At 33.9% G+C, this 13,243-nt stretch overlaps 2 protein-coding genes across 7 annotated transcripts in view; both read right to left on the minus strand.

Moving 5' to 3' along the window:
- The window catches only part of LOC145974574 (dynein axonemal heavy chain 6-like), a 424,968-nt gene that overhangs the window by 186,669 nt on the left and 225,056 nt on the right, over nt 1–13,243 (minus strand). The window lies entirely within an intron of this gene.
- LOC145974989 (uncharacterized) lies at nt 12,512–13,210 on the minus strand. The gene has a single exon (XM_083105118.1). It carries the CDS (start codon nt 13,208–13,210, stop codon nt 12,512–12,514), a length of 699 nt encoding a protein of 232 aa, XP_082961244.1.

Raw genomic sequence — 13,243 nt, forward strand, 5'->3', positions numbered from 1 at the left:
GTGGAGTCTTTCTAGTTATAAGAAACTGTCTGTGGTCGTCCTCGTCGCGTTGCCTAAAAACTCTGCGCTGTCGCGGCAATCCGCGTTCACCCGCGAACAATATATAACATCCACATATCTATATCACTAAGTAGCTACCAGAAATATCTACTCCACTAGATATATACATATTATCCACATATCTACATTCAGACACAACAAATATGGCCCACTAAATTTTAGCACAATTTTTTAACATCTTTCAATAACAATAAATCAGCGAAAAATCATCGTATTAAGATGAAACGAAACTCAAATTAAAGCCCGAACATTTCTTTTAAAAAGCAAAAACACAAATTTGAGTTACAAAAAATATTTTACAAAATGATGAACATTGAAAATAGACTTTGAGAAATGAGAAACAAATTTTTTTTAACTAATACAAAAATTTTACAAAAATTTTTGTTTCCTAGTACAAAAATGTATGGGTTTTTAAAAAGCTCATTTATTTCCTCATAAATTCATATTTTAATCAATTTTCTACGATCTTTTTTGATAAAGTTATATCGTTTTGAGGAAAGATTTAAATCTGATCGTCTATCTCTATGTAAAGTATCTTGGATCGAGTTACACTTTAATTTCTGTTTGAAAAAGTTTTCCATGATAATTTGTTTCTGAATTGCAGATTTTATAAGGAAAGTTTTATTTTGTAACATTTTCTTCGAAACGGTATAAATTTATCAAAAAAGGTCATAGAAAATTTATTAAAATATGGATTTGTTAAGAAAATAAATAAGTTTAAAAACATTTTTGCACGGAGCCGATTTTCCTGAGCAATGTAGCAGTTTAAAAATATTTGTTTTCTATTTTTCAAAGTCTATTTTCAGCATTCGTCATTTTGTAAAACATTTTTTGTAACTCAAATTTGGTTTTTCTAGTTTTTAAGAGGACTTTAATTTGAGCTTTATTTCATATCAATACGATGATTTTTTGCTGATTTATTGCCACTAAAAGATGTTAAAAAATTTTGTTAAAATTTAGTAGCCCCTTTTCTTTGTGTGAGTGTATATTCACCAAGTAGCAAAGATATCCATTGGATTATTCATATACTTCCACGAACTTCACACTTCGCCGTTAGGTGGCGAAAAGGAACGCCTAACCCGAAAGTGGGATCCATCTAAGACAGTATATAAGGCCGAGGCACAGATCTCGCGAGTCACGGCTTATCGGTCAAAGAGCGCATTAACTCGAAAACTGTTATGATCGTATCTCTTCTATCTTTTGCGAGAGGAGCCTCAGAGTTCCAAAAATTAACCGTAGACGGTTAATTTTTTTTTATGGCGAATTCCGTCATATATGTATCATAGAAGATAGAATAAATACCTATGCAAAAATAAATATCAATACATAATAGTAAATGTATCTATATTAATAATAAATGTATCTATTGTCACGTTCTGGTAACTTCGATTAGTTGGTCCCGTGAGACAGGATCTTCCAATAAGTTTTATGAGTTCGACAGAACGTCTTAGTTGTGGGTTCTTCTTGCGGTTAAGGGGGTAAAATCCCAAGATAATTAACTACTTTGAGTTGGGTTTTCTTCACTGATGATGATTAAAGAAGTATACTCTTGTTTAAAATTTGAATTCTTTATTCTGAACTGACTTGATCTAGCGTTTTACAGTGCGAGTTTGAATTTGAACTTTGAAAGACAGTGAGAATCTGAATGAGTCTAAGTCTAGAGTGAATCTATGAGAATGCTGCTCCTCCGTTGTTGGAAGTGTTTTTATACACTTTTGAAATTGAATGATAGGGGTAATTTAAAGACAGAATTTTAAGAACAAATTCCTTGGCTTATTCTATGAAAGGGATTTTTGCGAACTTCTTGGGTGGTCTTTAAGAGAAAGTTTTCTAGGAATACGTATTAACTGATTCTCTGAATGCATTGCTTGCAAGGTCGTGTCCTACATACATTATAGTAGTTATAATAAATTACGATAAATGATCTTTTCCAAAGATTTACAATAATTGATTATTTAAATTATTGGTCATTTATCATGATTTTTACATAAATAGATTCTCCTTAATCTTTTAGACATATTTTTCATTATTTTTATATAGTTTGTATAATAAAAGAAATATATATGTAAAAGGATTTCCTTATATCGGTCCTTGTCTTTTCCAAGTGTTACGTATAAGTCTAAGGATTTCCTTATATCAGTCCTTGTCTTTCCCAAGTGTTATGTATAAGTCTCGCTTGTATAGATGATTCATATATGTCTCTCTCTCTCAAATTCGCATTTTATTATAGGTGACGTATAAGTGTGTCTCTCTTAGTTTCATGTTGGTTTATGCTTGTAGCCTATTGGATGGAAGATAAGAGTGAGAAAAGAAAAATTTCTGCTAGATCTAGGGCAGGCCTGGCCTCGTGGGCGTCCACAGAGCACGAGAGGAGGAGAACATGCCCCCTCTTCTCGCGGCTGCCTCTTCCCGTCTTTCCTTTCAGGTCCCTCGATCCACCTATCCCCTCTATAAGGCTGTCACTCTCGCGCGCTCTTCCTTATTCCACATATTCGTCAACACTCTACACTCATTGTCAGCATGTACAGTACGTGCACGTGTCTCGCGCCAATGAAAGGGGAAGCGGGGAAGCACGAGCTATAGTTCGTGGGCCAGGCCTGATCTAGGGTCTTCTGCTAGATCTCATCTCCCCGTTGGAGAAATTCGGTCCCCAAATTTAAAATACTACTTATAAGAAATGCTTTTAAATAATGAATAATTCATTTAAGAATTAGTTAAAGAGATGCTAGTAATTTTATTAATATAAGATGTGTATGTTATATGAGGAGGTCAGAAAAGGGGTTGGTAATGAGAGTAATAATAATAATTGTTAGTTAATATGAATAATGCATTTATTAGATTTGAGTTTTGTTATATGTATATATATGGCGCTTCCTGTTAAATATAGGAAATAGAGGCATGTTAAATTTTGGATGCTTAATATTATTTTTTATTTTTCTTTTCTCTTTTCTTTTTGACCATTCTATAGTAAATATAATATATCCTATATATTATTGAAAATTTTCTTTTCCCCTTTTTTTAAATTTTATTTTTAAAGGAATGAGAGAGAGATATATAATAATTGTATATTTATTACTACATAATTTTTCTAAAGCAAAAGTTGAAACAAAAATTGTTATTCCTAAATTACGATTATTTAGTTCGTACAAATGCTTGAATTACGATATAACATACAATTATACAATACAATTTGCCAATTTGAAACGCAAATACATTAGTAGAGTCTGTGTTGAAATACATATTTTTACGCATATGTGAAGGATGTTGATGTGAATTTCATAATATTCAGCGCAATATTATTTATTAAAAATTTTATTTTTATTACCCTTTTTCTTCTATAAGTATTGCTTCTTTTTATATACATATTTTTTATATTACGCTTATAAGTTGGAGTGTTCATATATATTTAAATGTAGTTATAACGTAGTTACAGTGTAATAAAAAGTGTATAGAATATATATAGTATGTGTAGAATATATAGAATATATAATAATAAGATATGTAAAGAATATAAAATATATAGTGTATGAAGTAATATGAATATATATAGTTACGGGAAAATTGTTACGTCGCACAAAATTTGTGTTACTAAATGATTTACGCGATGGATATTGTCCATGACATATTGTCTGCAATGAAAACAATCGATAGCTCTACGAGTACGAAGTAATAAATTATAGCATCGCCCGCAGTGTAATGTTGTATTTTGAAAGTGTCGAGAAATTATGTGTAAGTGTCGCCACACTGGTGATACTTGACGTTCGCAAAAGATATGTTCGGCTGTAGCACAACTATCGCAATAAATTGTGCTCGCACTCACTTGAATATACCACGCGGATTGACAAATGAAATGATACGCTTGTGCTGCGTATGGATTCGAATAATCACGAAATATACAGGTAATATACAGGAGGTCGCACACTTTGCAAGGGCCTTACAGAGAGTGAACCTTGGGGAATCGGCGCGGTTATTCCTACGGTCCTATGCTGGTGTGTCCCCGGAATTTGTGATTCGGGCACAGATGCCGTTGAGGGGGTTGATGCTACCAGCGGTGATGGAAATTGCGAAGTAGATATGCAGGTTGATCCACTTACTGTTGACATTTGATCACCCGTTGTACCGGTCGTTGTCATCGTCGGCGTGCCAAAGGTATCGTAGGGTGATGTGATCCGCGTATTATTATCTTGTAGATTCGTTCTCTGTTGCTCGTATGCCACGAGATTGTCTAATATTTCTCTGATATCGTCCGTAGGTACAGAACGAGGAGTTGGCCTTGGACGATCGTAGATAGGGTCCCTTTGCATAGGTGGTTGCTCGAATCTATTATAAACTTCAGGGTCCGTCGGCTCGGTAGTAACTGAGTCTTCTGCCATGTCCATTGAGGCTTGTATGAGTCGTACAAGTCTTTGCCGGGATTGATATTCGCCCATATGAAATACTTTTAATTCTTACTGGTGTCTGCTAGAACTACTTGCATAGACACTAGTCGCATTTGACTGAACGTGGGACGGTTCTTCGCTAATATTTATAGGGTGCATATCTCTTTGTCCTAGATTCCTCATGGGTGAGCTATTCTCTTGTCTTTTGCTTAGCTGTTCTATGATGTGCGTGCACCAAGGACTTAACAGGAAAAAATAAGTGATAGTGAAGAGAGTACTAAGAAATCCGGTAACATAAAATAAAGTATAATGAACAGTAGTTCTCCACTGTTGCATCTTTCTATTTTTTATTTGTTCAGCTTTCTTAATGATGTCATTGAATGTAGCTCCTATTTGGCTATGATTCAATTGCCATAATTCATGTACAGCTTCTTTCAATTCCACATTATATTTTTCATATATAGGTTGATATAGATTTAATATGCTGAGATTGTTGATAGGCGTATAATATTGCAAGACTTTCGTTTCTTGTATAGATGGATGAGTTATAGCAGTGGTCCTCGTATTAATTTTATAGCCACGTTGTATTGTGATGATTCCAGAATTACTGATCGTGACTTGCTTTACATAATTCGGACATTTTATTGATATAGTTTCTTCTGTTGGGATCGAATAAATCCAAGTTCCGGTGGTTGTAAGAGTTTTTCAATAAATACTGTTTAATTCTCTCATTATTATTTTACAATAATTTGGCTTTATTCGATGGTTTAAAAGAAGTTCTACGTTGCAATTAGGCGTTTCTCGCAATTTATTTAAAGGGAAGGTCGTTGGGCAGATAAAAGTTGCATCATGTGCGATGCATTTTTCTAGCTCTCTTCCTTGAAATAGATAAAAATTATCAGCGTTTTCGTTCAGCCCGATATATTCTACGTTAGGTTTAATGATGGCGAATTTTGTTGCATTGAATTCTTGTTTTACTGGTAATGGTATCAGTCTGTATAAAGTATATTTTTCTGATGTAAGCAATGGTATGTGTAAAATATAAATTAAACAATTGTGAGCATAGGCGACTTGTACATGTGATATTTTTATTAATTTGTCTATTTCTCCTTCGTTAATTGAAATAGGAAATTCTGCGTATGGTATTTATTCTCTTATAAGTTTGAGATTTTGAATTAAATGTTGTGGGGATATCATTCTTGGATGTATTAGTCCTTGCTTTCCAAAAAGGATGCCATCTATTAAAATGTTTAAATCTATTTCATGTTCTACTAAAGCATGGTCAATACTTTCGATTATTTCCTCGAATTGCCAATGGATATTGTTTCGAATGAGTTGTCCTTTTAGTTTGCTGATATTGTCCCTTACATGCTGACTGAGATTAGATAGTCTCATTTGTATCTTCGAAGTAGCTTCATATAGTTCTCCGAAATGAATTCGCGTTGCAGATGTTTGATTAATCAACAACGAAGCAAGGTCATTGGTTTTATTTTCTACATGCTGTATGGCAGAGTTGATATGATAAGCATCTTCAGTTTCATTGTCCTGAATAATATTTTACTGATTTGTCCAATAAATTCGAAAGGTGCTCTTTTTATTCGATGGTCTCCGATAAGCTCGCGAATATGGTTTTGATATTGGACGATTTTATGTAATTTCGCAAGTAACAGGACGAGTTGCTTTTATGCTATGCATATTTCTGAAATATTATCACATTTTTGTATGGTTAATTCTATTTTCTTCTGAATTTTTCCTAAGATGCCAAAAATATCGGTTATATCTATATAAGTAATCATTTTCCAATAGATTTTAGTCGTGCGTAATTCACCGATGGTTTCGTAGAATATCCCAGGGTTATCTCTTAACGGCGTTATAGTGTATTCGTTCTTGGTCATCCCGGGTCTGTAATTTGAGCAGGTTTTGTACGATTTATGTGTGTTATTTTCGTCTTATTTTGCGCAATTAAAATTTTTATATTATTATTGTCTAATAATTCTATGATTTCGTATGGTCCGATATACTCGTCGTCAAACTTGTGTTTCTTAGTCATTTTTAATAAATATACAAAGTCACCGATTTTGTAATCTTGTATCTTTAGTTTCTTATCGTAATAGTGTTTATATCGATCTTTCGCGTTTATAAGATTTGAAACGGCTAGTTTTCTTAATTCTGTTAGTTTGTCAACGAGTTCGGTTACATAATCGTTGTATGTTTCTAAAGAATCATTTGGTTCTAATTGCGAAGGTAAACGAGCTACTCTACCATATACTAGTTCGTAAGAAGTAAATTTTGTTCCTTCGTGTACGCTAGAGTATTATATGAAAACATGGCATGCTCGAGCCAATTGTCCCAGTCGCATTCGTTTGTAATGTAATGTTTTAAATATTTCGTTAATACACGATGACTTCTTTCTAAAGAACCATTGGATTGAGGATGGAAAGCTGTTGTACGATATGGTTTTATTTTAAAGTATTTTGCAAATCTTTTCATTACAATACTAGTGAAATTTGTCCCTTAGTCTGTTAGAATTGCTTTAGGACTTCCAAATTGACATATGAATCGTCGGGTAAATGCCTTCGCGATCTCTTCAGAATTTGCTTGGATTAGCGGTACTGCAACTGAATATTTTGTTAATTGATCTTGTATTGTCAGTATATATTTGTTATCAGAATTTGTCACAGATAATGGTCCAAAAATATCCATAGAAACTTTGTCAAATGCATCAAGTGGCGTATCGGTGATAACCATAGGCTGTTTCGTTTTTATTCGAACTAATTTTTTCTTTTGGCAATTATTGCATGTACGAATAAAATTTTCGATTTGTGTTTTCATATTATCCCAATAATATTTATGACGTATACATGTCATGGTTTTAGTTATACCTTTATGTCCTCCTATACTTGATTCATGATATTCGCGAATAATTCGTAGTCTATCTTCGTGCTTAGGTATGCATACTCGGCCTTGACATATGGTTATCTGTAGATTAGTTCTCAGAAATACAAGGCGTATCATATTACGGATTTTAAACCAGGATATATTTATATTACTTTTATTGTCAGATATATTAGCATGTAGTACATTAAATTGTCTCATTTCATTTTTCAATTCTTTGAATCCTTGCATTATGACTTCTTCAGATATTTCTTGTTTTAATTCTTCTTTAATAATTATACCGAAAGTTCTTTTATTAGGTTTGCCTGCGGTAAATACATATCCTAGAGTACCTTTAAAATTTTCAGGTATTTGACAGATTTTTCTACATATTAATTCTTTTCCAATTTCGTCTACTGGATTGCCTTTCGTATCTATAAAATATATTATATAATCCTTTTTCATCCAAATATGATCGGGTGTATATAAAACATTAGTGGGAATTTTTCTTTCTTCTTCAATTCTTGGCATTTGCGAAGATGAACTACTCCTTTTCATTAATTTTTTAGTTTAGTAAATTTAGGAGATTTAGGTTTTACGTTTGTTTTCTAGGTTTTCGTTAGTAAGGGAAGTTTTTATTTTTGTTTTACTTTTAGTCATTTCATCCTATTAATTTAGGATTCATTTCATGAAAAGATGAAGAAGCAGTTTTGGTGCTACTTTCGATTGAGGTATTTTCAGGTTTTCTGTTCACGATATTTTGAAGGACTGTAATTTATTTCATAATCCATTTTATCTTCTTGATCTATTTTCATAACTTCTATCTCCTCTTTCTTTAATGGAATATTCTTTTCGATGATTTGAATTGCATCTACGTTATCAGGGGTTTTTTGCGATGTTTGTATATCTTCTAGATTTTGCGGTGTTCTCACAGAACCATGAAGTGCGTGGATTTATGCTTCTACGTTAATGTTAGTTTCAGCTTTAAAACTGTCGTCAGATAGATCTATTTCCATCGGCTTCTGTTCTGTATCATGTAATTCTATATGTTGATAATTTCGTTCGCTTCTGAAATTTTCATTTGCTGTTTTCTTATGTGGATGTTCAACAGGAGATGCTATTTCTATAGGCGATGTTCCAGGTGTGGTATCGAGATTAACGCATTCTTCGGTTGATGAATTTGATTTTTCGACGTTTTTATGCATTTTCCTTCGATTTTTTCGTTTTACGCCCTTGACCAGGTGAGCTGCTTTCGTGTTTTCTCTTTTGTTTTTTGTTTTTTGGAATTCATTTGGAATTATCGTCACTATCAATATCGGTGTCATAATAATAAGATATGGTACTGCTATCACTGTCTGACAATGTTTCATGCAACTCGATACGCTCTTCCTTGTCCGAATCGTTGTAAGTTGGTAATCAGTTCTTATCTTTTTATATGGTGCTGGATTGCCAGATCTGTCGCTATCTGTTGTTAACTGTCTTTTAGAAATGGGTGACACGTAACGATTGGACACTGAACGATTGGACACGTAATATTGGACACGGAACGATTGGGCACTGCACGATTGGAGACTGCACGATTGGACACTAAACGATTGGACACTGCACGATTGGACACGCACTCTGCACGATTGGACACGCACTCTGCACGATTCGACACTGCACGATTGGACACTGCACGATTAGACATCGTTCCACATGGGTTTGCAGTATTCCACGCGAAACGAGGTTCAACACACACCGCATATGTACACACAGACACACACACGCGGGGGGTGCAAGGGGGCCTTCGGCCCCCCTCCCGCATCCACCCCGCCGGTAGCAATCGTACAGAGTGCGTGTCCAATCGTGCAGTGTCCAATCTTTTTCTGCTGACGTATATCACTAGATGTGGAGAATGCGCGTTTAGCATGTAGTGGATATATATTTTTTATATCCTCGATAGGATTTCGAGATAAAGCATCTGCATTTTTGTTTTTCTTTCCAAATTTAATTTTATTTCATACTCGTATTCCGCGAGTTTTAATCGTCATCTCATTAATCGCCATCTCATTAATCGCGATGTAGGATCTGATACTGAGTTTAACCATTCTAAAGGTTTATGATCCATAACAAGTGTAAATTTACGACCGTAAATGTACCCAGACAGCACACGTGTCCAAAAGACATCTAAAAGACGACTTAAAGTCCTCAGGACGTCTTTAGGACATCTTTTGGCCTTTTTGTGCTGTCTGGATAAGGACGAAAATGTTTGACTGCATACACAAGAGCTAATAATTCTCTTTCGGTAGGTGAATATCTAGTTTCGACGTTATTTAACACTCGAGATGCTATAATAGTAAGCTATAGGGAGATCAGATCCTATTTTTCCTTGACTCAAAATTGCTCCGATTGCATATCCGGATGCATCTGTCGTTATAATAAATGGCTCATTAAAATTTGGATATTGTAATATGGGTTCTGAACACAGAACTTCTCGCAGTTTATCAAAAGCTTTTTGTTGTTCTTCTTTCCATTTAAACGTATTTGATTGTTTGGTTAAATTGGATAATGGCTTGGCTATTTTAGAAAAGTTTTCTATAAATCTTCGGTAGTATCCGGCAAGTCCAAGAATTTGCTTAATTTTCTTCGAAAATTTCCTTCGTAATCAAACACAGACTAAACATTTAATTACATAATGTCTAAGATTTTTTATTGGAGATATATTTGTTTGTAATGTAAACGATCCGGGCACGCCAAGTTTTCATAACTTACTTCGATTTAAAAATTGTGCGATTTAAAACTTACGTGAAACGTTTTCTTTTAATTATATACATTATATAAAAAATATTTTGGGAATTAAAAGAATCCTAATTTTCATTTTAGTGTCGATTTTAAATATAGAAATCAAGTTTCTCTAAATAAAAATAAAATGAGTTTTAATTTTTTAGGGAAAATTTATGTATCATGGCAAATATTATATATCAAATATATATATCAAATTTACAAATTGCATTTAAGTACTTGGCTAATAGTAATTATTGATTTCATAGTTAGTTATGATACTTCATTTTTTAGTATTTTTTTAGGAAAATTACTGTAAATTATTTTTAAAGACTTTTCTTATTAAAAAAATAAAAAGTATAAAACTCGAAATATAAAATTAAACAAAACAGTTATAATGGCAATACGAGTCCAGTGTCGATGTTATAACACATTTATTTATAGTACAATCAAATAAATAATAATATTAAACAAATAAAGAGAGGATAGCGAACGTTTCGACCCTATTTTTGGGTCATCTTCAGCGCAAAGGTGATAATATAATAAAAGAAATAACAAAAGTGTTTTATATCGGAGTCTGTTACAAAGGGTGCTGTCTAAAGCAATAATAAATGTCTCGGTATCTCATTATCTTGACGATGCCTACGTAAAAACAAAGGACAAAAAGTAAAATAAGTTAAATAAATAATATAACTAATATGAACAAAGAAAGAAAAAAGTATTAAAATTAAACATGAAAATTACGAGATTGAAAATATTTTAATGTCAATTTATTAAAAAATGATCTAAATAAATATAAACTAAACATATAGTCAAAGAAATAAAAATTAACAAGATTAAAAAGATAAGAAGTTAAAACTACAGAAATAAGACTTACTTCCAGGCATTGAAGACAATGACGCGCCGAGGAGACGAATAGAGACAACTTAACATCTCCGAAGACAAAGATCGATTCATCTTTAACGGATAAATGTGACTTATATATAAACGGTAAAGAGAGTCAAGTAATGTATAAATGTACACATACGCAATGTCGCAGACCTATTTGTTATGATAGAAACTGTGTTAAATTTTTGGCAAGTTGTTGACAATGTTTAAATAAATTTCTGGTAAACGTTCAGTATCCGTTTGCAAATTGAGACCATTTTTTTTGCCTTTTGATATAAAGCATAAAATTACACAAAGTTAAACGCTCCCCAAAATTAACAAATTAAAATGAATAATAAGAGGCAATAAGGAGCCAACGCGGTTGTAGGGCGTGAAAAAAAATTTTTTCTCCAAACAGTCAATTGAAACGATCTTTCTTCTTTATTTCATACGTTTCGGCCTCATTTCGAGCCATCTTCAGTGATTCTAATACAATCAAAAAATGTCAATTAAGACAGTAAAAAAGATGCGGTGTCAGTAAAAAATACAAAAGAGAAAAAAAGCATAATCACATACATACATAGTCTATAGGAGTGAACGCTATCTCATCCAAGTCGATCCATCCGAAAAAGACCGATGCAAGCAGCACTCTCAACGGTAAAAAGCGCGAGGAGCGATGCACTGACAAAGTAAACATAACAGAGTCATATATTTGCAATAAAAATTGATTGACAACAGTCAAGGGCTACTCACTCGGACAACGAGAAGACCGGCAGAGACGAAACGAACACCCAGCACGCAAACAATCAACTAAGTCGAAAATTCAAACAACAACGGAAAGCGATATCAAACTGTGGTCGAACAAAAACAATCCGTGTACATGGAGGGCAAACATCAGCCTATTAAATCTTAGATATGTTTTCAATAATCGACAGACACGATGTGTTCAACTTTAAAGTATCGCTTTGGAGGTTCAACGCATTCCTTTGGCGCTTGATATAAATCATTTCAGATATTAGTCTTTTACCTAAAAACATTTCCTCATCTAAAATGTCAACCCCATCAAAATCAAAAGTGTGATTAAGCGCTCTATGTTCCGCGATGACGGACGCAAGATTCCTTCTATGTTCTTTGATCCTCGTTTTCAACAAGCGTCCCGTTTGTCCCACGTAAGAAGCGTCGCAGTCCATGCAGTTAATTTTATACACTATATTACTGCGCGAATCTCTCTGCAAACCATCCTTACCGACTCTAATAAATCGGCGTAAGTTATTGATTCCCGTGTAAGAGAGCCTAACATTAAGATTCCTGACGCAATGTCGAAAACGCTCCGATATGTTCCTCACATATGGGACATTAAAATATGTAATTCTGCTTCCCCCATTAACAACATCTGTCCCGATCTCAAAGTCCGTCAGAATGTTATTACATTTGTCACTGAATCTGTGAAACAGAATATTAAGCCGGTCAGCAATAGTGTGAAAAATAAAAGAGAGCGGATATCCATTGTTCAAAAGAATGTTAATGACAAATTCAAAATTTTCTTTATGGAATCTTGGATGAGAAAGTCAGAAAACTTTATCCGTTAAGCCGATTATCGTACCCTTCTTCTGGCAAAGGGGGTGTCGCGACTCAAAGTGGAGGTATCTTCCGGAAAAAGTCGGTTTGTGAAACCAATTAAATTCGATAAATCCATTTTCTAAAATGATTGTGATGTCAAGAAAATTCAAACGGTTGTCGACACTTTCCTCAATAGTAAACTGCAGCCTAGTGTGGAACGAATTGAACGTGTTCATAATAGTATTAAGCATCGAGGGGGGAGCCGCTAACACAATATTGTCAACGTATCTGAAATAAAATGGAAGATCCACATCAAGAGTCGCGATCGCCCTAGCTTCTAAATCTTGGAGCGTGATCTCTGCGATGATCGGGGAAAGAGGAGAGCCCATGGGCGTGCCAAATGTTTGTTGATAGCAAACATCGTTAAACATAAAAAATGTAGAGTTCAAAATGAGGCGAACTGCCATTAAGAATTCATCGCGAGGTATCTGGCAATTCCCTACTATATAGTCCCATCTGACACAAAGACTGTCCAAGGCGATATCTAACGGTACGTTGGTGAATAGAGAGACGACATCCAGTGAAATCAATTTTACATCGACATATCTATCCTTGAATCTATCGACAACTTGCGCGCTTGATAATTTGGCTATCAGGTCTCGGAATAGATTTGTAAATAATGTCATGTAAAAATTTGGCGAGACCATAAAGAGGCGTGTTCTTAGATGAGACTATAATGC

The sequence above is a fragment of the Camponotus vicinus genome, unplaced genomic scaffold, assembly GCF_025532165.1.
Source record: "Camponotus vicinus isolate PSW18456_S1 unplaced genomic scaffold, iyCamVici1.0 SCAF_7, whole genome shotgun sequence".
NCBI classification, from domain to species: Eukaryota; Metazoa; Arthropoda; class Insecta; order Hymenoptera; family Formicidae; genus Camponotus; species Camponotus vicinus.